The sequence below is a fragment of the Scardinius erythrophthalmus genome (genome assembly GCF_964197995.2).
Source record: "Scardinius erythrophthalmus genome assembly, chromosome: 24".
Taxonomy (NCBI): domain Eukaryota; kingdom Metazoa; phylum Chordata; class Actinopteri; order Cypriniformes; family Leuciscidae; genus Scardinius; species Scardinius erythrophthalmus.
In genome coordinates, this window is record NC_138244.1 from 5,291,547 (window position 1) to 5,317,078 (window position 25,532).

The 25,532-nt window shown below is 38.1% G+C and overlaps 1 protein-coding gene across 1 annotated transcript in view; it reads left to right on the forward strand.

Moving 5' to 3' along the window:
• Window positions 1-25,532, forward strand: part of neo1b (neogenin 1b) — a 128,315-nt gene that overhangs the window by 54,212 nt on the left and 48,571 nt on the right. Inside the window, exons 3-5 of the mRNA XM_081356789.1 lie at window positions 5,763-6,038; window positions 7,182-7,332; window positions 20,455-20,591. Coding sequence (XP_081212915.1) covers window positions 5,763-6,038; window positions 7,182-7,332; window positions 20,455-20,591 — 564 coding nt within the window. The remainder of the gene's footprint in view (window positions 1-5,762; window positions 6,039-7,181; window positions 7,333-20,454; window positions 20,592-25,532) is intronic.

Here is a 25,532-nt window from a genome sequence, read left to right on the forward strand (position 1 = left end):
GGTCTCGCGAGTGTCCTGTTAGCGCCTGCTCTGTTTACGCGTGTGTGAGGTCTCGTGTTGCTCTTGGAGCGTGTGGACGTGAGGCGGTCAGTGGGGGAAGTGTGAGGGAACCGGAGGAGCAAATGTTTGTGGAGGGCAGATGAAATCCACGGATGAATAGAGGAGCTTTTTCTGTGTGTTTGCTCAGGGGGGGACGTGAGATGCACAGGAGACCTCACCAGTGTTTGGAAAGCTGCTGGCATGCAGGTTTTCTGGACTCAATGGACTTTTTTGAGGGTGGGATATCTAATGTGACATTTTTCAAACTTGCATGATGTGTCTTTAAACATTTCAGCTCTGGGAATCCGATCACAAATGGACAGAACTGAGGAGGTGTTCACATTCTTAGCATTTCTTTATTTGAGTCGATGGTTCATTCCACTCCACAAAAGGTTCTTTATAGTGGAAAAAAGTTCTTTAAATATTCTTCACACTAAGATCACACTAGATGTTCACTGAAAGGTTCTTTTGGGAACCGAAAATTGTTCTTCTATGGCGGCTTTCACACCAAGTAGAGGATATGAAATGATATATATATATATATATATATAACTAATTTAATAACAGGGGGTATGCGTGTGACGTCACAGTCGGCCGGAGTGATTCACTTACATACCTCCGCTCTGGTTGTGGTGCAGGACTTTTATTTTGACACGCTGAGAAAGCCAGAGCCTGAGCACACATCGCCCACTCTTCATTAGTTTAACAGTTCTATCTAATAACTTATAAGATGATACTTTTAAACAGATTGTAAACAAAGTAAACAGAATTACAGCATTTGCCTTGTGGTTTATGCCCAGTTGACGCTAGCTAAGCAGAAATACAAAATCATAATATGCATAATAGTCATAAATACATGAAAAATGCTTTTCTTACTCAGTATTTTTGTCTTGTTTCCAGTCCAAATAATCAATATGCATGCACTAAAGTAGTAAAATGGCATATTATGTCTTGTTTTCTGGGGGATTGGCAGAATAATAGATAATTGGTTTAAGAAAAACTCACTTCATTTAGATTTTTTCCCCCAGAAAACAAGACATACTATCTTATGACATTTTACATCTTGATGTAAGAATCTTTAGATAATTGGACTGGAAACAAGTCAAAATATTAAGTAAGGAACTCATTTTTTGCAGTGAGTTTGCTTGGTCCCTTCAAAGTCACATTGGATTCTCTCCTTAGCGTAAAGGATAAGAAGTGCCTGAACTTTGGTGTTGGTCTATTTGACCGTAGCAAAATGAGTGTTTGTGAGATGCATCCATAAATGCACATGCACAAGCCTACCGAGAGCATCGCCATGCAGTGACAGACTGGTGTAGGAGATGTCTAGTGTTCTCAGGAGAAGCATCTGAGATGCTGTTTATTACCAGGAGTGAACTGAAGTCTGTCTCAACTGACTGTCCATGATCCGATCACCCGAGAACAGTGTTATTATCAGGTGCTGCACTTTAAATCAACAAGCACTAGTTTATATAGTGACAGCAAGGAGCAACAGGACATTGGGCGGGTTCAGTGTGACACTCGAGGGGAAACAGCAAATCGGGTTTAGAAAAGCACAACTGGACATGGCAGTCTGAAATTTCATTGGACAACGAATCTATATTGGAGTGCGGTGGTCTTTTTTTTTTTTGACAGATTGTCAGATTTTTGTTCTATTATAGTCATTTTTTATATTAGTCTTAATTTTTATTAATCAAATCTGAAATTTTTTAATTTGTCTAATTATAGTGGGTTTTTTTGTCAATCTTAGTCAACTTATAGTTCATTTAAAAAATAGCAAATTTTATTCTTAAATTAAAATTTAAGTCTGATTATAGTATATTTGTAAAAAAAAAAGTCAATTTTAATTTAGTCAATGAAAATAACATTTTAGATGACAAGAAATGAGTGAGAAAACAAATTTATAAATACTAAAACATATCTATAAAACAGAAATAACAATGTTAATAAAAATTGTTGTGGCTGATGATGATTGAATTTACTAGATTTTTTCAAGAAGCATTTTTATTATGTTGTTAATTACTCATTATTTTTTTCCTCAAAATATTTTCATCAGCAGTATATTTAATTTAAAATCATTTAATCTTCATGATGGCATTTTTTTGTCATCTTCATTGACAAAATCAAAAAAACCTTCATTATCAAACATTTCGTCAGTAATTATATTGATAAGATTAACACTGGTTGCAAGTTTAAAAAATTCTAAATGTTTGGTCTTCGAGGTGATCATATCATTACATTGAAATTGCTATATTGATCTATGTCTAGTGTGTGATAATGTTGTAAAGCTCTTAGTCCTTAGAAAGTGTGTAAAGACCTTAAAAACAGCAGTTGTTCATTCATAACTCAGAGTGAAAGCACAGAACAGATCCGTACGTTCCAGTCAGAGAAATATGAACTGGCCTCGGAGCTTGTGTGTGTGTGTGTGTGTGTGTGTGTGTGTGTGTGTGTGTGTGTGTGTGTGAGAGAGTGAGAGAGAGAGTTTGTCTGCCTTCAGGCTGTAGACGACTCCAAGCTGTGTTTAATGATTCCTCTCTGGTGTCTCTCCATCACATCAGGGACGATGCAGTGAGATACACTCGCTGCGTTCAGCATGTGGACGGATCACACACTGCATTATTTGCTCGAGCTACACGCTTGCACAAACATACACACACACATATCATGTTTACCTTGCATGTGGCCTGCCGGCAGCTCGTCTTTGTGGCAGATACACTGGCATCTCTACTCTTTGAGTGAGTGTGTGTGTGTTTTGTGCCTGTGGTGTGCTGGGAGTTTTACATGTTCCTTCTCTAGAAACCAGCAGCCTGACAGAGCAAGTATTTGATTTTCAGTGAGATTCTGTGTGAATGAATGAATGAATGTCCTGGATTGGGACTGTGTGTGTAGGCTGTGCAAAACTAGCCACCACTATGTTGTTTGTGCATGTTGATAAGCTGTTGCTGGGGTCTTCTGGGTAGTTTCTTGGGAGTTTCAAGAGTTGTGTCCCAAATGATGCACTATATGCCATGCACTTATTGAGTGTATGAAGTGTCCATTATTACACTCTTGGGTTTTTCCGGTTAAATAAGTGCATCATCCGGGTATTTAAAGTGCAGTTTTTCCTTTTGGCATTTTCGGTGTGAGCAAACTACTGGCACTATTTGTACTACAAAACGGCATAGGGTAGTGCGGCAAGTGTGCAAATTGGGACGCAACTCCGGTCCTGCAACTTTACTCCTGGTATTAAGATGTGTTTTGGTTGATCGGATCACAAGTGGACGACGCTAAATACAGGTGTAAATGGGTCTAAAACGTTTTGAGCTCGTCCACTTTCGACACTTCCAGAGGGAGTTGAAAACACATTCGACCGGATTGCTTTCGTAGTGTAAACGCTCATGTGATCGAATGTGTTCAAACAGCCACAGGAGACCGTCTTCTCTCTGTCTACTGATCTAATGAGTAACATTATGGGAAGAGCTCGAGCCAGACAGGATTTAAACTTTATCGGCTGAAGACCCAAGTTTGGTTTGAAGATGAAAAACATATCAAGCACAATGTTCTCTCTCCATTCCTGATTTCTAACACACACTCACAGCGTTTGGCTGGTCTTGTGTCTGTCAGAGCAGAAACTAAAGCTGATGCTCTCTGTGTTTTTCCGTCGGTCATGTTCATATGTAAATTACACAAGCTTATTTTGTCAATTAGATCGAAAGAACTGAAAAAGGCCATACATTTACCCACCCATAGACCCTCCCCTCGAAGAAATCAGGACAGAAGTGGTTGAAAGTGGACAAAAGAGACGGATTAAAACACCAGGAGTAAACGGGAATGTGTCTCCCTTGTCTACTCATGATCCGATCTACTAAAACACATCTCAACACCAGGAGTAAAAAGTGTTTAAGGTGTTCTGAGTGGCTTTTCTGAAAGCTGAAGATAAAAACTTAGTGTAATGAATTTGATCAAAGTGCTAATCCCAAGTTTAGTATTCTAGTCATGCTTTACTTCACAAACTAGTTTGTTTGGTCTTGTGCGTGCATATGATTGAATGCATGTGTTTTTGTGTGTGTTTTGGTAGAGTTTGTCAGTGTGTGTGATTTGTGCGTTTAAGATGGTGGCTTATCATGCTCAGACGCACAGTCCAGACAGAGTATTTGTGTTTGTATAGTCTGAATGTATGTTTGCATATGTTAACTGCACGTTTACACATGGAGATTCTCTCTGACAGGCTTCGTAAACTGTTTACACACAGAAGCTCTGCCCCCCAAATGCACATCGTTCTGGCCTTATTTGCCCAGCTTGAGTCCTGATGTAGTCGCACATCTTCAGGTTTCTGCTAGTGACGGCTAACCGTGTCTTCCGGCCTGTTGCATCGAAGCTCTGAGATTTTGTCCTGTTAAAAGCGCTGTGTGTGTGTGTACAGGTATGTCTCTGATTCGGGTCGTAGACTGGGGCTAATTTACAGACCTCTCAGCACACACACACCGCTCTAGTGCTTCTAGACCACATCAAGTCCTACATCAAGCACATAAACAGGCCAGGAGAACATTAGGATGGCAGAGACGCTCTCGGCTCACACACACTCCGCTGTTAGAGAGACTGCGGTCTGTACAGTGAACTAAGATCTTCCACAAACTTCATGCCGTGAGATTAAAGAGAGAAATAACAGTTTCACGTTCATCTTCTTGATGAGTCTCTTATGAATTCTCAGTGGTGATTCTGAACTGTTTATTTGTGTAATCTTTTGATGTTGATTATTTAGCGAGTTTCAAAGCAATTAATGGCACAAAGAGTTTTGTTTTTCCTTTTAAATCAAATGTTAAACATTTAGCACACTCTTTTGCTTAAATGAGTATTTGTTGATTTGATTTTTGTTCGTTTGCAAAAAAATTCTAACCCTCGTCATTTAGAAAATAAAGTAAAAAAAAGCAAAAATATCACAATTTGAAAGTTGTCTGTGTAGTTATATGAATATGTATTTTTTAACATTTAAATCACTTATTAACATTAATATTTAGCATTGAGTGTTTATTTGTCTGTTATCATCAAAAAAAAGTCTAAAACTTTTTGTGTGTGTATTTTTTTTTTTTTTTTTAAATATTGGAATACATAAATGTAAATTTTTTTAGTATTGTGTTTTTTTTTTTTAACATTGTGTGTTATGCAGGTTTGATTAGCGGTTTTCTAGTTTTGTTTTAATATGCAAATCCTTGCTTCAGTCATGAATATTAATGCTGCTTTCTTTCAGTTTTAACCTCACCTAATAAGCTTGAGGGTCAATGAATATAATTTTTCTTTTAACACTATTCATTTCTTTCTTATTTTAGAGGTTTGAATAAATTGTGTTTAAATTAAATTAACAAGTTGGTGGGTTAAACAGATGATTGAAATTCGGATACAAATTCATTCCTCTACATTGAAATTTTCCTCTTTAATTAATTTGGACGCATTAATCAGAGTATTAATAAAACGAGTGGAATATGATAGCAAACAGACCCTCCGCTGTGCTGTTCAAACATGCTTAATGCCTGCTCGTCTCCTAAGTCTATTTGGTAATTGGTATGACGAGACCATTAGTGTTATTTACTTAATTTCTCCAGAGTTAGCAACGCATCTAATCTCCATCTGTAGCTCCTCAGGGTTCGTTGTTTGAATTGTTCTTGCTTCAATTTTTTCATTCCATCACTGTAGAGATTAAATGAGCTTTACTGTAGTAATGTAACGCATCTCATCCGTTCTCGCAGGACTTCCGCGGTTCCTCAGTCAGCCGGAGGGCGTATCTGTGCGCATGGGCGGCTCTGAGATGCTGAGCTGCGAGGTGACGGAGGAGCTCGTCCCGTTCACACGCTGGGAGAGGGACGGTCGGCCCGTGGAACTGGACGCCAGAGTAATACAGCTTCCCAGTGGAGCTCTGGTCATCAGCAACGCCTCCCAGACCGACGCTGGACTCTACCGCTGCACAATAGATGCTCTGGGACCGCCGAAAACCACAGAGGAGGCTGAACTACAGGTGTCCGCAGGTACAGATGCCAAACAGGCAATGTGGTGTGATTGTAACGGCCGGAGGATCTCAGGCCAATTTCAGTTTCAGAGAGAATCCCACCAGCAAAAAGAATTCAACAGTTTTTATAGAATAAGAGCATGGTGACATAATACATTACATAATTTTCCTATAATATGATTGGTTCTTCATATGCATAATTCAACAAACCCTTCAAAGCAAACTCTGGATTTCTTGATTACTTTGTTACTTTGTTTAGTTTATATATTTAGATATGTCTAGTTTCATTTCCCCTTTTGTTATATTCCGACATGATTCACTAACACACACTGACTGACTTTGACCAAAGTGTTTGGAAACATTTAGGTTTCAAAAGCAAATAAATGTAATTCCTGCAAGGAAAATAAATGTTAGTTATTAGAATTATTTAAAATACAGTTTACTATTTATTTATTTTTAAATCCATCACACCGTCTATGGCCACTCGCACCAATCTGCAATGGATACGCTTACCAGTGTCAAATACCGGCTTGCTTTAGTTGGAAATACTAAGCTTTTAGTCATCATGGTGTGGACTTGTGTTGTTTTCCAGGTGCAGAGAGTAAACAAACAGTAATAGATCACAAAACCATGGCTAATTTTCCTAGGAGTGGTGTAACAGTCTTACAAAAGCAACAGAAAACAAGCTGTTCTCCATAAATTATGCAGCGCACACAGATAAACGTTTGGGTTTTAATGTTCAAAATAAATTTTAGCCACTCTTAAGTTCATCTGCCCTAGGAAGGTCAAACAACACTGTTATTTAAACTGTTATTTGGGGTTATTTAAACGAGTAACATGATGACTTGATAAGATTCGGAGAAATCGTGTTGTAGTCCAAACGAGCCGTTCGTTATAGTTCTTGGAAAGTGGATTCTGTTAAATAAAATATCTCTCTTTGGAGTGGAGACTTTGAGCTTTGTAATCTCTTTTATGCTCAAACAGCAACATTGTACACTTACACTAACAATATAAAAAATAGTAGCAATTATAAATTATTAGTATTATGAAGTAAAACAATCATTAATATAGGCCTACTATTATCATTTTATTGATTGGTTGAATTGGGAATTTACTTGATAGGTGTTTGTACAATCCCGTGTGTGTGTTTGTATCTTCGCAGATTCGGGTGTTGAAGAAAAGCTAGAGACTCTCCAAGGCCCGGTTGCTGTTGTGAAGGTTGTCGGGGAGAGCGTGCTGTTGCCATGCGTCATGAAGGGATACCCGGTACCCGTGATTCGCTGGACGTTTAACGACCGGTCGATTGACGAAGGGTAAGTGCATCAGAACTGTGTCTTTGCACTGTCTGACTGACAGAACCCTTCAGACAAGCGCAAATAAATGAAAAGTGTGTCATGTTGGCTCAGAGAATCTTTCATTTCCCTGTTGAATCCTTGGTTGTGTGTAAGAAATGCATACAGGTACACAAGAGCACTGCAGTCTCTCCTCCTCAGATCCAGCGTCGTTCAGTCACACTCTTCCTCGGTGTGGCTCGGCATACTAAAGCAAACTCACTGCGGATCAGCACACAAAAAGAATCCATTCAGTCGCTCTTAATCACGCTATCGACTATTCAACGTCTGTCCAAATTCCTCAGCGTAAAATATCCTTATTATCCGCCGGAGGCAATTACTGACGCCTGTGTGAATAGATATTATAGAGGCGTGTGGCTTTCCCACGTGGCCATTGTGTAATTTCGTATGTGCGCGGCATAGTTATGATGCTCTTAACTGGAACACGGCTTCATCTAAAGTCACGCACGCCTTTTACTGTAAATTGCTTTGAATAGTTTGCAGGATTGCTGGTATAGTCCTCTCTCCTCTGTTTTCCAGGGGAGGTTTGGCTGTTGTCATCGGGTGGACATGAATAATGTAGAAAGGACTGAATTGTCACGGCATGTAAATCGGCTGTCAGGGGTCCAGCGCTCTATCATTCATTATCACGCCCTGTGTGCTGGAATATTTACCCTGATGCGATTTCAGCGGTGGGGTTGGGAATGTTTGCATTGTGGACATGGACAAAAGCGATTACATGCTTTTTATTGCCACTTTGTCTCTTTTCATTTCTTAACCCGCTGTGTTGTACTCCCTAACACTAGGATTATCGTGTTCTTGCATAGATGCTGATAACCTGTATCCAAATGCACAACATTTTCAAGGTCAACAGCAGAGCTGACGGATGTCTGCAACATACAGTCGCTCAGATGCCACTAAAAATCACTATTACTTTTGAGCTTCCTTAGTGTTAGGGGATTGTTCAAATCTTTAACTCTAAATATTAAACTTTGCCCTCTGTGTTACAGATATAAATGACACTTCAAATCGTTTAGCAGCAAAACATTAAAACGAGTGCAAAAATCCTTAGAACATTGGAGAGCATGTTGACCGTGGCCCTGTTTACTCCTGGTGTTCAGATGTGTTCCCGTTTACAATCTGGTGTTTTAATCCGTCTCTTTTGTCCACTTTCAATCCCTTCTGTCCTGATTTCTTCGAGGAAGGGTTTATGGGAGAGTAAATGTATGGGCTTTTTCAGTTCTTTCGATCTAATTGACAAAATAAGCTTGTGTAATTTACAAATGAACGCGTCCGGAGACACGGAAAAACACACGGAGAGAATCTACTTTAGTTTCTGCTCTGACAGACACAAGACCAGCCGAACGCTGTGAGTGTGTGTTAGAAATCAGGAATGGAGAGAGAACATTGTGCTTGGTACATTTTTCATCTTCAAACCAAACTTGGGTCTTTAGCTGACAAAGTTTAAATCCCGTCTGGCTCGAGCTCTTCCCATAATGTTACTCATTAGATCAGTAGACAGAGAGAAGACGGTCTCCTGTGGCTGTTTGAACACATTCGATCACATGAGCGTTTACACTACGAAAGCAATCCGGTCGAATGTGTTTTCAACTCCCTCTGGAAGTGTCGAAAGTGGACGAGCTCAAAACGTTTTAGACCCATTTACTCCTGTATTTAGCGTCGTCCACTTGCGACCCGATAAACATGGCCTGTGTATCTGCAACCGTAGTTATGATTAACTAACAAATGTTACGAGCTGTTATGTAGACCCAAACATTATAATTGCTAAACTAACACAATACAACAAGATGAAGGCGTCAGCTAACATGATATTAAAAAGTTTCCATAGTTTAAAACCTGTATTATTGAGTTAATAAACCAACAAACCAACACACTCGCCTGTGAAAGGTTATGCCATTACTAAAGAAATTTAAATCTCAGCCATTAAAGTTTTTCATCATCCAGTATTTAATTTAATTTCAACTTGATTTCAGTTAATGAAAACATGGTCTGAGTTTTAACTGAGAATAATAACACCGGTGACCTGACAGTGATCCACCACAGGGAGTTTTCATTTTCCTTTTTCCTGAAGTAAACATAAGACTGACCTTGACAGATCCTAATCAGATTGGAGTATTTTGTAGGTATTGTATGTAAGATCACGTTAGGAAAAAAGCCTCTAGATTTGCCAATGGGTGACAAACGCTCGGCCTCTTTTCCGACAGTTGCTGCCCTAATAAGATTGGGGATACAGCTCAATCCCTGCTGCGGCCCATGCAAAATTAATGATGTTTCTCTTTCTTTTATATGTTTTATTTTGGTTTACAATTTGGGAATTGTAGAGGGAAAGTGGTTTGAGAAAAGGGGGAATGAAAGTGAATGTATGGATGTATGTAATGGTCCTGGATGCGAGGATTTGTGCAGCATCGTTTCGTGTCTGGAGGGTTTTAATGAAGAGCGTGGCAGCAGTGCATTAAAATGCTGTGTACGTAAGCAGCTGATTAGTGATTGGACAAGAGCCATCGTCTTCATAGGATTTTCATTGAGATTCTGCTCTGTTCTGCTGCTGTCTGTTGTAATGCATCCTCGCCGTTTGGATCCCGCCCACCGTAATTTGAAACAATGCTTTCCATAAAGATTGAATTGATGGTATCATGGATCTGAGCAGACTAATCATGACCTGTTTAAGGCGCTAACTACCCCCTTCAGCTCGTGTGCTGTGTCTCTCCGATGAGGCTTGATGTCAGTTTGCGCTGTCGATTGAAAGCGGCTAAATGTCTAATTGCGGTTCTTTGCCGGTTGTCTGTGCAGGACTGATGATTGCTGACAGACTCTATTTACTGCGTAATTGCTTCTCTCATGGTCTTCGGGCGATGTAATGTATTCCTGATGCTGGATACATTCTAATAATGTCATATTACCCACAATGCCCAGTCCCTCAGAGGGGCAGACAGAGTCTATCATGGCTCTGACAACATCTCTACTCTCTCTCTCTCTGTGTGTGTGTGTGTGTGTGTGTGTGTGTGTGTGTGTGTGTGTGTGTGTGTGTGTGTGTGTGTGTGTGTGTGTGTGTGTGTGTGTGTGTGTGTGTGTGTGTGTGTGTGTGTGTGTGTGTGTGTGTGTGTGTGTGTGTGTGTGTGTGTGTGAGAGAGATCCAAATCTTGCCTTCAAAGTTTCATTTTTTCCCTGTGGAGTTTTAGTGCTTACTCTGGTAAAAGCCCCATTGTGAGTGAAAATGGACTTGATTTGATCGAAATTATTTTAAAAGAATAATATATATATATATATATATATATATATATATATATATATATATATATATATAATGTGTTTCAGACCAAGCATTAATATAGGATCTTTGCATGGCTATTATAGTTATATAATAGCTTTGTGTATCAGACAGATGAAAATTTAGGTTGTGATTCATGAATTTTTTACATTATAGGTCCATATTGGATATATATATCACTGATACTGTCTCTTTAATTATGCATTTCTTCTATTTTTTACATGTAATGTCCCTTCATCTAAATACTTTAAAAACACAGTTAAAAGTAATGTTTAGCAAATCTCAAAATGAATATATCATACTGTACATTATACACCGCATTCAAATTTATTATGCAAATTGGAATTAAGTGTCACAAACATTTGAATATTTAGTTTTTTTACTAGGGGTGTAACGATTCGTTTTAACAATGATTCGATTCGTATCTCGATTCGTGGTTGTCGATATGATTCAAGGACGATATTGGTTCATTTAGAACGATACGATCTGAAACGATTCAGTGTCTTGAAATCGATTCAGTGACTTTTTAGCCAAAAATTCTTGCAAGGGAATCAGCTATCAATTAATTATGGATATAAACAAACAAGTAAACAACAATTAATGTCAAATGCATTCACATTTTATTTGAATAAAGTAGGACTGCATGATTATGACAAAAATCATAATTGTTGATTATTCCCTTGATATTGTAATTGTGATTATTAATTATGATTATCACAACATTGAATGATGTTTTGAATAGTTTGGCCATGGGACCCACATTTCCCCATGGTAATCAAGCCGCGACCCACCTTTTTAGGAATTATATATGCCTATTATAATACATTTGTTTACACAAAAATTGTTGACACACAAGTTCTGTCCCCCTTTACTTAACATACAAAAGAAAAATGTAAGAATATGACAAATACTGATAAACAGTAGGCACTGCGAGGTTAAGCTATTAAATAGCAGTCCCAAATTAGATTTTGTTAATACAATCTTGGTATGAGCCACCACAGTCATATAAAAATATACAAAATAACCACTAAGTGGGATTTTGTTATGGAAACAACAACAATTAGGCTACCATGGTGATACACAATACTTAGAAGAACTTAACTTACTAATTTACGACGTTGCATGCTCGTATTTCTTTTGCGCTTTAGTGAAGTGATACAGCGCACGCCGGCGCATTTGTGCGTGCAATTGAAGAGTGCGCGCTACTGCAGTATAGCGGCTGAGAGGACAGGAAAGCTCGTTTTTCTGAGGTGAGAGACTTTGCGCTGCTTGTTGTCTTTGCGCTGCTGGTGGCGCGTCACGCATGGCGACGGCATCACAGATAGGCAGACTGAATCGAGTAACGTTTAACGCCTTTATCATTAAAAGTGCTAAGATAAAACATCCATATAAAGTCTGACGTGCTTAAATCCAATGCGTTATTTCCTAGTATCGATACAATTGATTCATTACCTTTTAAAACGATGTTAGATCGATATATGTCGTCCGGAAGGCCACCTTGCCGGGCACAGATTGATGTAGTTGGATCATAGGAATATAAATCGATACATCGATGTAGTTGATGAATCGTTACACCCCTATTTTTTACTCAAACTCATGGATGATATTGTGTCTCCGGGCTCTTTGGATCACTTAAATCAATCTCAGACACCTGTGATAATTAGTTTTGCCAGGTGAGCCCAATTAAAGGAAAACTACTTAAGGAGGATGTTCCAAGTTATTAAGCAGGCCACAGGTTTCGAGCAATACGGGAAAGAAGATCTGGGAAGATCTCTCTGCTGCAGAAAAGCGTCAAATAGTGCAATGCCTTGGACAAGGTATGAAAACATTAGATATTTAAGCTTGATCATCGGACTGTGAAGAGATTTGTGTCTGATTCAGAGCACAGACGGGTTGGTGCAGATAAAGGCATAATGAGGAAGGTTACTGCCAGACAAATTCATCGGATTAAAAGAGCAGCTGCTAAAATGCCATAACAAATCAGCAAACAGGTATCTGAAGCTGCTGGTGCCTCTGGAGTCCACGAACCTCAAGGTGTGGGATCCTTGCAGTTGTGCGTAACCTACTATTCGGCCACCCTGCGAACCAATGCTCACAAGCAGAAACGCTTGCAGTGGGCACAGAAATACATGAAGACTCATTTTCAAACAGTCTTGTTTACTGATGAGTGCTGTACAACCCTGGATGGTCCATGTGGATGGAGTAGTGGATGGTTGGTGGATGGTCCAGATGGATGGAGTAGTGGATGGTTGGTGGATGGTCCAGATGGGTGGAGTAGTGGATGGTTGATGGTCCCAATAAGGCTGTGACGTCAGCAAGGAGGTGGCGGAGTCATGTTTCGGGCCGGAGTCATGGGGAGAGAGCTGGTAGGCCCCTTTAGAGTCCCTGAAGGTGTCAAAATGACCTCGGCAAAGTATATAGAGTTTCTGACTGACCACTTTCTTTCATGGTACAAAAACAATACAATACAATTTTATTTGTATAGCACATTTAAAAACAACTGGTGTCGACCAAAGTGCTTTACAAGCAATACAATACAAACAATCAGATAGAAAACATAAAAAAAAAATGTTTTTTTAAAAATCAAGATGTATTAAAAGCTATTAAAAAAAATATGTTTTCAAATTTGATTTAAAAATTGACAAGGTTTGGGCGGATCTGATGTAAGCTGGTAGGCTATTCCATAGCTTAGGGGCGAAGACCGCAAAAACACGATTTTTAAGTCTAGTTCTAGGGACAGATAGTAAATTAGTAAAATTAGTAATATTTTAGTAAACAAGATCTTAGTGATCTTGACTGTATGGGCAGACTGTGGAGCCTGCTTCTGCAATGACTTAAAAACAAATAACAAAACTTTAAAATCAATTCTTTATTTAACCGGTAGCCAATGAAGCGAGATGAAAACTGGTGTAATGTGTTCACTTCTACGCTTCCCTTTGAGAAGCCGTGCAGCTGCTTTTTGAACTAATTGACTAATTAACTAAAAAACAAGAACCGTGCCTTCCATAGCAAAATCATCTTCATGCATGACAATGCACTGCCTCATGCTGCAAAGAATACCTCTGTGCCATTGGCTGCTATATGGGCATAACAGGAGAGAAACTCATGGTCAACCCTATTGAGAACCTTTGGAGCGTCCTCAAACAAAAGATCTATGAGGGTGGGAGACAGTTCGCATCAAAACAACAGCTCTGGGAGAAATTCAAGCAGAAACTCTCCATAAACTCACAACAAGTTCAATGGATACAAGAATTGTGAAGGTAATATCTGAGAAGGGTTGATATGTTAACATGTAACTTGCCCTGTTAACATGTGTTTGATTGAAATAGCTCTTGATTTCAGTGAATATGACCTCCCAATGCTGCAAATTCAATATCCTTTACAACCTATAAAATGTTGTGTAAAAACTCTGTTGTGCATAATAATTTGGAACAGTGCATTTTGAGTTTTTTTATTTTTGAAAAAAATACTGTTTTCGTTGGGTGGTTTGTTCATTGAAATTCAACTTATACCCTAACGGTTGGTGACTTGAAAATTATACTGATTGTCATTTGCATCGACTATAATTTGCATAATAATTTGGAACGTGGCGTAATGTTGTTATGCCTAAATTTACTTGAACTTATTTTATTGTTGTACTGGTTTAATTTTAATATATTATTTACTTAAATAGTATATAATTTAATACATATTTTAAATAATTGTATGACTTTAATATAACTTTTTTTAGTTGAATTAAAAAAAAAAAAATATTAAATATTACCCATTTAGAGGTCACTATAAACTGTTGTTTGGAATAGAACTGTGTGAAAATTCTTACAGATATTTTTTCTATGTAAAAAAGAATGAAATAAAGTCAGTGTGAAATGAGGGGAGAGTAAATAATGGCGTTTTTTTGTTATTGCGTGAACTAAGCTTTAAAGATAGAAGGACGCCAAGAATGAAGACGTAAGAGCTCATCATCTTGAAATCTTGTGTGTTTAGAGGCTTTAAGATTCCAGTATGGAGAACCAGTGTTGAATAAGTCACATTCTTCGCCCTCCTCCATTGTTTGCTTCTCTGGCATGTTGTTGTAACTCTAATCTGAAGGTTGTCGAATGGCTCGAAGGAACTGAGTAAACAAATCACCTCCTTATCAGCTCAGGCGCTCATTCATTACACACCATGCATAAACACTCATTCAGAGCCCAGTTCCTCAAGTGATTTCTGTCCAGTCTTTTTAAGAAAGGTCAGATAAACGGTTCGAGCGCCGTTGCACTGATCTGAGGCCAGTTTCTCCATGCGTTTAATCATTTAAAGAGTGTCTGGCTATGAAAGCTGGTGGTAGATCAGTGACAGAAGTAGACTAGGGCTAAACAATAAATCGGAATATCGCAAATGTATGTATCGCGATATGCATATCGCAACGGCTTGCAATAACTGGGGTCAAGAAGAAAAGACGAAGAGAAAATCACTCACTGCTCTTGGCTGAATAACTTTTGTATCTTTAATAAGAATCAGTATATGTTTAATTCATACAGTGAAGGCTAAGTAGTGTTTTATTTTTATATTTGATTATTCAGTTTCTGTTGTTAAATAACCCTAATGTAGGATAACCTGAAACCCTGAACCCCACTGATGTTAAAATAACACTTCTTATGTTTCAGTAAAACACTGATGTTCACTTTCAGAAGTTGTAGGGATGTTTTCTTGTCACAAAAAGAATGTGAAACACATGTAGGTTATATCATTTTTAATAATATATTTTAAAGCTAATTTAAGTTTATTTTACACACTTTAAGCATTATCGTATCGCATATCGAATATCACATTATTTAATGAGTTATCGCATCTTTCTTTAATATCGTGCAGCCCTAAAGTAGACCCAGATCATCTTGTGTCTTATCTCACGTTTAAATCACACCATGTCTCGGGATTAGAGCCGGAATGCTGTTTAGTGCTTCACAGAAAGCCAGCGGATCATGGAGGAATTCCTCGGATGAATGAGGATCACTTGCTTCACTGACAAGAACACCTTTTGTCCTCGCTGACGTGGATCAAACCAGCCGGAGACCTGAGCAGTTTTGCGTATTCCAGACGGGACACGGTAAGATGGATGTTTGTGTTGATGACAGATACTCGACCTCCTCTCAACACTAACATCAGGCTGGAGTATTTGCAAGGGGGAATTTATAATATAAGTATATTGTAAATCCAGTCAGGCGTCACACACAAGCGCACGTTCAGCAAAAGCAAGCCGCTCCTCCTGAGGCGTCCAGCGTTGGATGAATGGGCGTACATTTTCAACAAGCACTCCCTTTTTGTGCAATACTATAAGTGGTTTGTTTTTTCAGTAGTAATATCATACATTCTTCTTCAGTGTCTCGCCTTATGTTTATATTTATGACATACGACAGCCTGGAAGTGTTTGCATGCGTTTTAAACATTTAGAGTACATTGATTTTGTTTTTAAAGGGGATATTTCGCCGCTGGAAAGATGAATGTGTATTTAAATTGGGTCATTTATGTAGTAGAAATGTGCAATTATTTTAGAAGTTGGTGCCTTCTAGACTGAGAAAAGCCAGAAAATGTATTTTTGGCTCATGTGGATGAAAGACAACAACTCCCAGAATGCACTTGCTTCGCTACCCTACGAGGACACTCCCAAGCCACGCCTACCGGTTACAGAGGGCAGTATCGGGAGAAATGATACAGCTAGGCTACTAGTCGACTGGAAACTGAAAAGACGGCGTTTTATGGTGAGATCCCCCTATGGGCGGGTTGAAGACATGCGGGACGAGCTCCTCCTACTGGCTGGAGTCTCTCGCCTCTGGACAGAAAAGCCTCAGATGAGCTAAATGACAATTTTTGCATCATCAGAGTTTTTTTTCCAGACACACAATACAGAAATCTCTCGTCTCAGGGGGACATGAGGGAGGGAAGCACCGTCATTCGAAAATACTACCGGGTTTCTACTGATACAAAGCTTAATGCTAATCGGTGAAGTATTATTAAATTTACTGTTGTTCGCTAATGCCGATCAACCATTAAAGGAATGGTTGATCGGCATTAGCAAACAACAGTACATTTAAACAGGCCTTTGAACTGGGGAATTCTGGGAAATGGAGGATGATAAATCCTAAAGCGGTACAGCTAAAATAAGAGTTCTTAAGAGATGTGTTGATGTTCATTCAGATGTTCTCGAAAATAATGTTTAAGAGAATAACATTTGATTGAAACTACGTCTTGTAACAACCAGGATTTAAAGATTTAGCTGTCTAGCTTTAGCTTCAGATGTCGTCAAGTTTGTGGTTTTGTCAAGTCAGGTCAAGTCACCTTTATTTATACAGCGCTTTCTACAATACAGATTGTTTCAAAGCAGCTTTACTGAGAAAATAATGCAACAAAGTTTGTTTCTAGAAGAAAACGCTTAAGGAAGTTCAGTGATGTTTCATTTTTGTTTTAAAAAAGTTATTAATTTAGTTCATTTATATATATATAGCCAGGGCCGGTTCTAGACATTAGGAGGCCCTAGGCAAAATTCATGTTTGGAGGCCCCCCACCCCCAATAAAAAAACACTTGAAACAAAAATGATTCCTAACCTTTTTATTTATACAACATTTAATTTTAAAAGCAGTATATTTTTACTTACACAGTACATAAGTTTGGACACATTACTATTTTTAATGTTTTTGAAAGAAGTCTCTTATGCTCATCAAGCCTGGATTTATTTGATCAAAAATACAGAAAAATAATATAGTGAAAATAGTTAAAATTTAAAATAATGGTTTTCTATTTTACTATACTTTATATTTCTGTGATGCAAAGCTGAATTTAGTGCCACGTGATCATTCTGATTTATTATGTTAGAAATGGTGCTTAATATTTATTTTATAACCTGTGATACTTTTTTTCAGGATCTTTGATTATTAAAAAGTTGTTTTAAAAAAGTCTTCACTGTCACTTTTTATATATTTAACACATCCTTGCTGAATATTCCTGTTTTTTTTTCTCTGTATTTTTGATCAAATAAATGCAGGCTTGTAGAGCATAATAATAAACTTCTTTCAAAAACATTAAAAATAGTAATGGGTCCAGACTTTTACCGGTACTGTATGTACATATTAATCAAACTTTATCTAAGGTAATCTCTTTTTTGTTTAATGAAGATGTTATTGTTGTTGTTGTTATTTTGCTGTTTTATTCAATTTATTCACAGTTCCAGAATCCCACTTCAGTAGATGAGCATAAGTGATTTTATATTGCATTGCTACCTTAAATATGCTATACACAAATCAAGTGGAAGAGAAAGACACGATCGCTACTGAGCAGAAAAAAATATATAAAGTGATATTATTGGCGTAATGTCAGGAATCTAATCATCAGCAGAATTTAGAAGATAGACCCATAGATATGAGATCCTTTATTTGAAACATTTAAAAATGTTGTAGTGTGTTGGCTTTTTAACTTAGAATACAGACGTCTTGTCTTTTAATTGTGTAGCTTTTTTACTAGTCAGCTCCCGACGCGATGTTATTCATTGTACGCGCAAATTCAAAGCGTCGCGTCTTGGGCACGTTACGCTCGCGCTCTTTTAAACTCGTAATAAAGCGGTGAATGATTTTTCCAGAAATGACGCTGATCTACAGTACAAGTTTATATTTAGAATACATTGCAATCACTCCAAAATAGATGACGACAACTCACACACCTGCATTATGAGATGTGCTTCTTTGTGTGCTTATTAGGCTTTTGCCTCGCAGCACCTGATGGATGCGTTCTTTACACATACTTTCAGAAGCCGGCACCCGCTTTGTAACGGACACATTAATTGGTTTAACTGTAGTAATGTAACAGTCTATGGTTAAGATAAACATCGTCACTATTTTTTAGTTAATAAATAAATATTGAAATAAATTGTAGATAGGACATTTGTACATTTTTTTTTTTTTTTTTTTTTTGTCCCTCTGTCTGGGCCCCATCCCGCCAATCGGGCCCTAGGCACGTGCCTAGTTTGCCTTTGCGTTAATCCGGCTCTGTATATAGCCACTCTGGAGAAAACTGTGATGTCATCGTCCAGCTCAGTTCAGTTCTCGTATAATGGTGTCAATGCAGCCAGATCAATAATATTGTTGAATATTAAATTAAATTTGTGACCTCAGATCTTTGAAAGATATATTTATTACTTAATGGGCACTTATTACCCATTTTAAATATGAATGAGTAGGATCTTACGGTTGTTTAAAGGTATAGTTCACACAAAAAAGATTGTTTGATAATGTTTTTCCGAACATGTATGATGTTATTTTTCCGACAAAACAAAACTCTATTCCATAAAATGACTAAAATGGTTCGTAGTGACCATGTTCATTACCAAATCTGCATAAAGATGCATGAAAGTTCTCCATTTGTTGGGTTTGTGGTGACATGAGTAAATAATGTCAGAATATGCTGAACTGTTCTTTTAAAAACAAACTTTTTACCCATCATGCTCTGTTACCCTTCTCCATTCTGGAGTTTTAATGTCGTGCTAAAAGACAATTAATGAGGCTCTTTGTACTTTTATAGACTCGTCTTGTTTTTAATTTCTTTTTTAATTATCTGGCCTTCGACGACCCGTCCTCCTCCTCCTCCTCGGGTCTCTCGGGGTCTTCCCGTAGCGTTCACGGTCGCAGCATCATCTGACTTCTGTCATATCATGCATTTAACGAATCTCTCATTGGGTTCGGGACCTCGTTTCTCTGAGCGGCGTCTGCTGTCTCACCGCAGACTAATAGAGGCTGGGGATGATAAATATATCACCGCTGGAGTCATCAGGTGCTTCGAGAATGGAAAGCAAGTTATGAAACGTTTGGCTAACGTTATGTAAAGGTTGTCAAAATGTTCTTAATTGTTTTGCAAATTTATGCAACAATTTACATTTGCATTTTACATTGCATTCATGCAACAATTTACCCATCAAAAGTAGACTCTTTTTGAGTCTCTTCTGCTCGCCAAGGCTGTATTTATTTGATCAAAAATACAGTAATATTGTGAAATATTATTACAATTTCAAATAACTGTTTTCTATTTGAATACATTTTTAAATGTAATTTATTCCTGTGATCAAAGCTGAATTTTCAGCATCATTACTCCAGTCTTCAGTGTCACATGATCCTTCAGAAATCACTCAAAATTCATTTAAAAAAAACATGCATACCCCAAACTTTTGAACAGGAGTGTGTGTTATTTGAAATTGCTGCATTGTCACAATATCTACAAGAATACCACCAGTTCCTGCTGCTAAATGAAGGCCGTTGTCGCTGTCACTTTGAGCTGTAGTTCGACACTCGGATGTGTTGGAAGAAACTTCTTGACGAGTGAGCAGGTGGATTTTGTCATGTGAAAGTGGGAAGGCATCGTTCCTAGATGGTTTACTCTCCATTCTTAGTCAAACTCACTATTCAGTGGGGTTTTCATATAATGAAGTGACATGCAGGAGGCCTGACTCTTCATCCTTCCTCTTTTCCCTTCACTTTCTCTCCTCTTTCCATCTTACATTAACTCGCTTCTCTTCTGTCTCATCCCTGCCTCTGAATCATTGGGAAGGAACCAGGAACACTTAGTTTGTTTTTCTCTAGAAATCCCACTACAGGAAAGTTGCTTTCAATGCAGTCAAGCCATAAAGGAAAAGCCACAGGAAATGAAATCCATACTGTATCCTGTTTTTAATTCCATCTCTGTTCAGCATGACTGTGCCAGGCTCGAGATTCCTGAGAACTAATACATTTCCTGAAAGGAAAAGGCATCTCAACATCTCAGCACATCCTCATCTCCTTGTATCTCTCTGTTCCAGTCATGAGCGTTTTGCTGTGATTGGCGGGGGAAGCCTTCAGATCGTCAACCTGACAGAAGAGGATGCTGGGATATACGTCTGCCAGACGGACAGTGGCAACATGACCAGCGAGATCCAGGCGGAGCTCACGGTGCACGGTACGTGTCTAGAACAACTTCGTGAAAACACTTTAATCTCTTAGATGAATTGATTCACCAAACCTGCTGAGAATCATCTGAGTTGTGAATGATTCAGTTCAGCGCTAAACATCCCCGTATGTAATTATGTGCAACATTGTTCATGCTTTTGAAGCGCAGACGTGTCTAGACAGCGTTTTCCTCTGCGGAGAAGGAACTTCAAAGCGTTGTTTTGTTTTTATTTATTTATTTTTTATGTTTGCTTTTTTGTATTTTTATCTCTTGGCTGATCATCAGTTTTATATTTCGGAGAGTCAATGTTTTGCATTGAATCTTTAAAGTGTCTGCTCTCGATATGTGATTACATGCACAACTCAAACTCACAGCCAGCATTTTGACAGGACCAACCACAATTTTTTTTCTTCTTTTTTATGTGACGCAAGTAAATGGGAAGCAGATGATGCCACAATAATAGCCTGACATGCAACACAGTGGTAGTTCATTCAAAAGGCACTGCAGAAATCTTCATGTGCAAAAAAACAGAATAAAAAAATATTGCACAACGGGTCTTATGTAAAACCGTCTGACGTCATTGTAGCATTGGAGTGAATCTGAGGATTTACATACAACGGTTTTTCATGGTTTTCTCACGGTTTATGTACGAGACTCAGTGCGTGTGGTCAAATATCTGTTTGTCCAGAGGGTTAAATACTGATTATTACATTTACATTCTTGCATTTGTCAGACGCTTTAAATAAAAGCATTTGCATTGCATTCAAGGTGATGGTGGTATTAGTATTTGTTAAATGTTCTCTCAATATTTAGAGAAAAAGTTTTAGGTGCAATATTTTCACAAAGTTTCAAGTGCTATATTTCTTCACACTAAAACATGAAACATGTTGCAGCTGTAAGTTAGTAGTGTTCAGTTAGTTCCTTCCCAACACTGGTTTGAATAATATGGATAGTAGAGCCAAAAAGCGACAGTATTTTATAACACAACCCGGCCTTGACTTGAACTTTTTTGTTCACCAGCCACTGTGGCTCGTGGTTTTCCAAAGTTACAAGCCACTCAGCATTTTCACTGGCCTCAATTTTGATATCGATACCATGGGGAAAAACTGCCAAATAGATATGTTTAACATGATCTCATAATTTGGCAGCAGGTTTATTAGGTCACTGTCACTTTAAGAGCTGACGCACTGATCCATTATACTGTTACACATGCGTTTTCTTTCTCAACGGTTTACGTTCACTTAAAACATGACTGACGTGTGTTTACGTGAAAACTCGCCAAGACCGGCATTTTGACATTATTTTGTGTGTATTTGAACGTTTAAGCGCAGTAAGCAGCAAAAAAGGACTCAGTTTATTACTGGGAGGCGGCTTTATGTGCCGCACTTTGGGTGTGAACAAAATCTGCGGGAATGAGTAAAATTATGCGCAATCCCACGCTGAAATTTAAGCCTTTTAACACCAACAATATTCATCTGGAGCAAATGAAACGAGTGAGTGAGGACAGGCGGGTTTGTGTGTCACTCACTGTCGGAGAGAGAGAAAAAGCTGCTGATATCGTGTATCAATTCTGCGGGAAATGAGTATTGGAAGCATTTCAGATTTTTCTGAATCGATATGTATAAAAAAAAATCTATATTTTTGACAACAATGGATTGCACTCAGTTTATTATTTCAGATGCCTTTCTAAAAGACTACAATTGAAAAATGTACATATTATAATTAAAATTCAACCCGCCAAAGTGGCTAGTAGGAGTGACTGCGTTACACGCTACTGAAATACACACACATTTGGGGTGTTGGCGGGTTTTAATGTCAAACCCTGAACACAACTCTCTATTCCATGTTCATAAATTAAGATGTTCATGTGAATGAAGGTGAGAGCACATTCAGGAAGGTTTTGTGACCATTCTTATTCACACCTAGAACAAAACTACAGGTGATCCCTAAGAAACAAACCCTAGATCTTGGTGTTATTTCACATTTGTAAAGCAGAATATTCGCTGTATAATCCAATGTAGTGCTGCAAACAAAACTCTAAATATTGTTCATAAAATGAATGCCAAAACTTTGCAAATCCAGCGACTAGTTCTTCCTCATTATTGCTCAAAATTACGTTAAAAAGCATTTTTCTCAATTCTGATTCACAGTCCCTGCAGTTTAATCATGTTACTGCTCACATTACACATAATTTAACAATTTCTCCAAAGAAAAATGGCAGATAAAAAGATTTGCAAAGACACAAATCGTTACAGCCCATAAGAATAATAACCTAGTTAGTTTTTACTACTTCATGACCACCTTTTTTTTTTTAATCAAAAATCTGCGTTTATGGAAATCTCTTTTCTATGGAATATTCTGTAAATGACCAAAATAACCAAAGGCGGAAGATGTTCAGTTGCTGCTTCTTGAACCTTTATTTCCTGGCAAACTGAATGAAAAATGAAAACAGACAACATTCGTAAAATACATACCAAACATTGTGACAGTGATTATTAGAAGCAAGTGAGTCAGCCGTGACTTGAAAATTGACACGTCAGGTGCAGATCTAACCTGAAATGGCAAACTATTCAATCATTTAGGGCCTGCAATAGGAAAGGATAGATAAAAAGTTTCTGTGTCCCTTATCTAAGAGCTCTGGAAGGATTGCATTGCACTGAAAGTTATTTAAGCACTTGTAAACAAATAGAAGAAATTTAAAATCAACCCTAATGCCAACCGATTGGCGTAGACGGTCTGAAGCTGAGGCTATCTTTGATCTGACTCTGGAAATTGAGCCATATCATAATTGGATTTTCTAATGAGTTTATTTTTTCTTGTGATACACTGGTGCTAGCAGAGATGCGAGATGCAGTATAACATCAAGAGTGAAGTAAGATAAAGCCGTCAGCAGCGGGGTGTGTGTTCGTGATCTCTTCACCTCCCTGATCCGAGCTGTTGTTTTCACTCCCTCCTGCTGATCCGAGCCGGAATAGATGCGGTCGGCCCATCCAGACACATTCTGCTGTTTTTCCATTAGCTTTACTCGCCTCTTTCACCGGTATTGACGCACGTATGGGAAGGTTTGCGACTGAGCTCAGGAAGTTTAATCTCCCGTGGGAAGTCATGAAATCTGATTTCGGTTCTGATGGGTAAAAATAACACTTTGTGTCAGACGGAAACACACACACACACACACACACACACCTCGGGAGGACGGCGTTTAGGTGTGTAAAGTTGCATGTTTTGAAAAACACTCATGCAGGTGCGTGTTTGATGGTTCCTGTACGTGTGTGCAACCGCATAAACGACCTACTAAAGGATTTTTGGGTTAAAAATGTGTGTATCTTTTCTAGGTGAACGAACTTCCAGTTTTCTGTGGAAATCGACAGCATGTCACAGATGCTGTGTACAGATCTTAACTCACTTGGTTCATATTTTTAGCCTTCTTTCCATGCGTGCTTGTGCTATTTTCATAATTTATGCTGTACTTTCAATGCCAATGATTTTTTTTTTTCCTCTTCCAAGAGATATTTCTTGTGTTTGAGTCATTATCCATCTATCTTTTGCAAGGCTTTGGCTGTGACTTTGGACGAATAAATAAAACTGGTGTTTTTAAGAGCTTTTCTCAGAGATAAGAGCTGTGCCAGAGTTATGGAGTGAACGTTTCTTCCTATCTCTGCTGTGAAACCCGTGTTGGGGTTATTAAATACTGACATTTTAATCTCTTAATAACTGCATGTGAAGTGACTCATAACTCTTGTGGCGCGGTTATTTTAAAAGCCGAGGTTCACATGCTGAGATTTTCCCCGGATTCCCTCTCAGATTAGCAGGATTGTTGAGAGCCGTGTGAAACGTTGTTAATACTGGCTTGGGTTACACTTTAAAAGTTACTCATAAAAGGAAAGGATGTGCTGGAATAGGCTGTGTGTTCTCTGACGATCTGTAAGCGTATTACTTTCACACACACATGCTTACAGTCATGCATATTTAAGTATTTATTTACTTTATACTTTGTTTTCCAATTAAATACAATTCTCACCACATTCTCTCTATATTACATTTGCAATATTTATTTAAAAAAAAATCTCTCCACCTATATTAATAAACTTAAATTTATGTCTATAAATTAATTATATATTCTACTATTATTATTATTTTATATAAATTAAGTTCAGTGTAAAAAAAAAAAATTTCATAAGAATTGTTATATTTTTGAAAGTCACTTAGGCTGCATTTATTTGATACAGTAAATACAGTAATATTGTGATATATATTTACAATTTAAAATAGCTGTTTTCTATGTGAATATATTGTTAAAATGTCATTTATTCCTGAGATTTAAAGCTGAATTTTCAGCATCATTACTCCAAGTCTTCAGTGTCACATGATCCTTCAGAAACCATTCTGATTTGATGCTCAAGAAACATTTACTTGCATGTTTTAAATAAGTCATGTTTGGAATTCCTGTGGAGTTTTTTTTCTTTTCTGCGACTAACCGACCAATTAAAATTTAGTCGACCAAACCTCTTCTCGTCGACTTTTAGAGGACAGTGTTTACTGCGCAGTAAACAAGTATACCATTGAGAACACAGCCGAAGTGAAACTCGTCTGGGGAAGCGAGATCGCACTCAAGTTCAAGTTTAAAAACAGCATAATTTACCAAGGCTGATGCTGGAGAGAAAGAACAGTGTGATTTTTGCGCTTTAGAGAAATGAGATCACAGCACAAACAGTCACTGCCAGAGATAGTTAGCGTAGCAGAGTTCAAGGAAATGAATCTCTCTCTGCTGACAGCACAGAGCTGCAGATGGAGAGCTGTTGATTTTCTTTGTCTCTTGTTGATTTTAGAAGGTGAAGCTGGGCGTAAAAGCACAGAATCAGTCATCCTTGACGCACTTTTGTCAGACGGCGATAAGAAAACTACCTCTGAGTCTGAAACTCGGGTTATTTTTAGCGCATCTGTATTCTT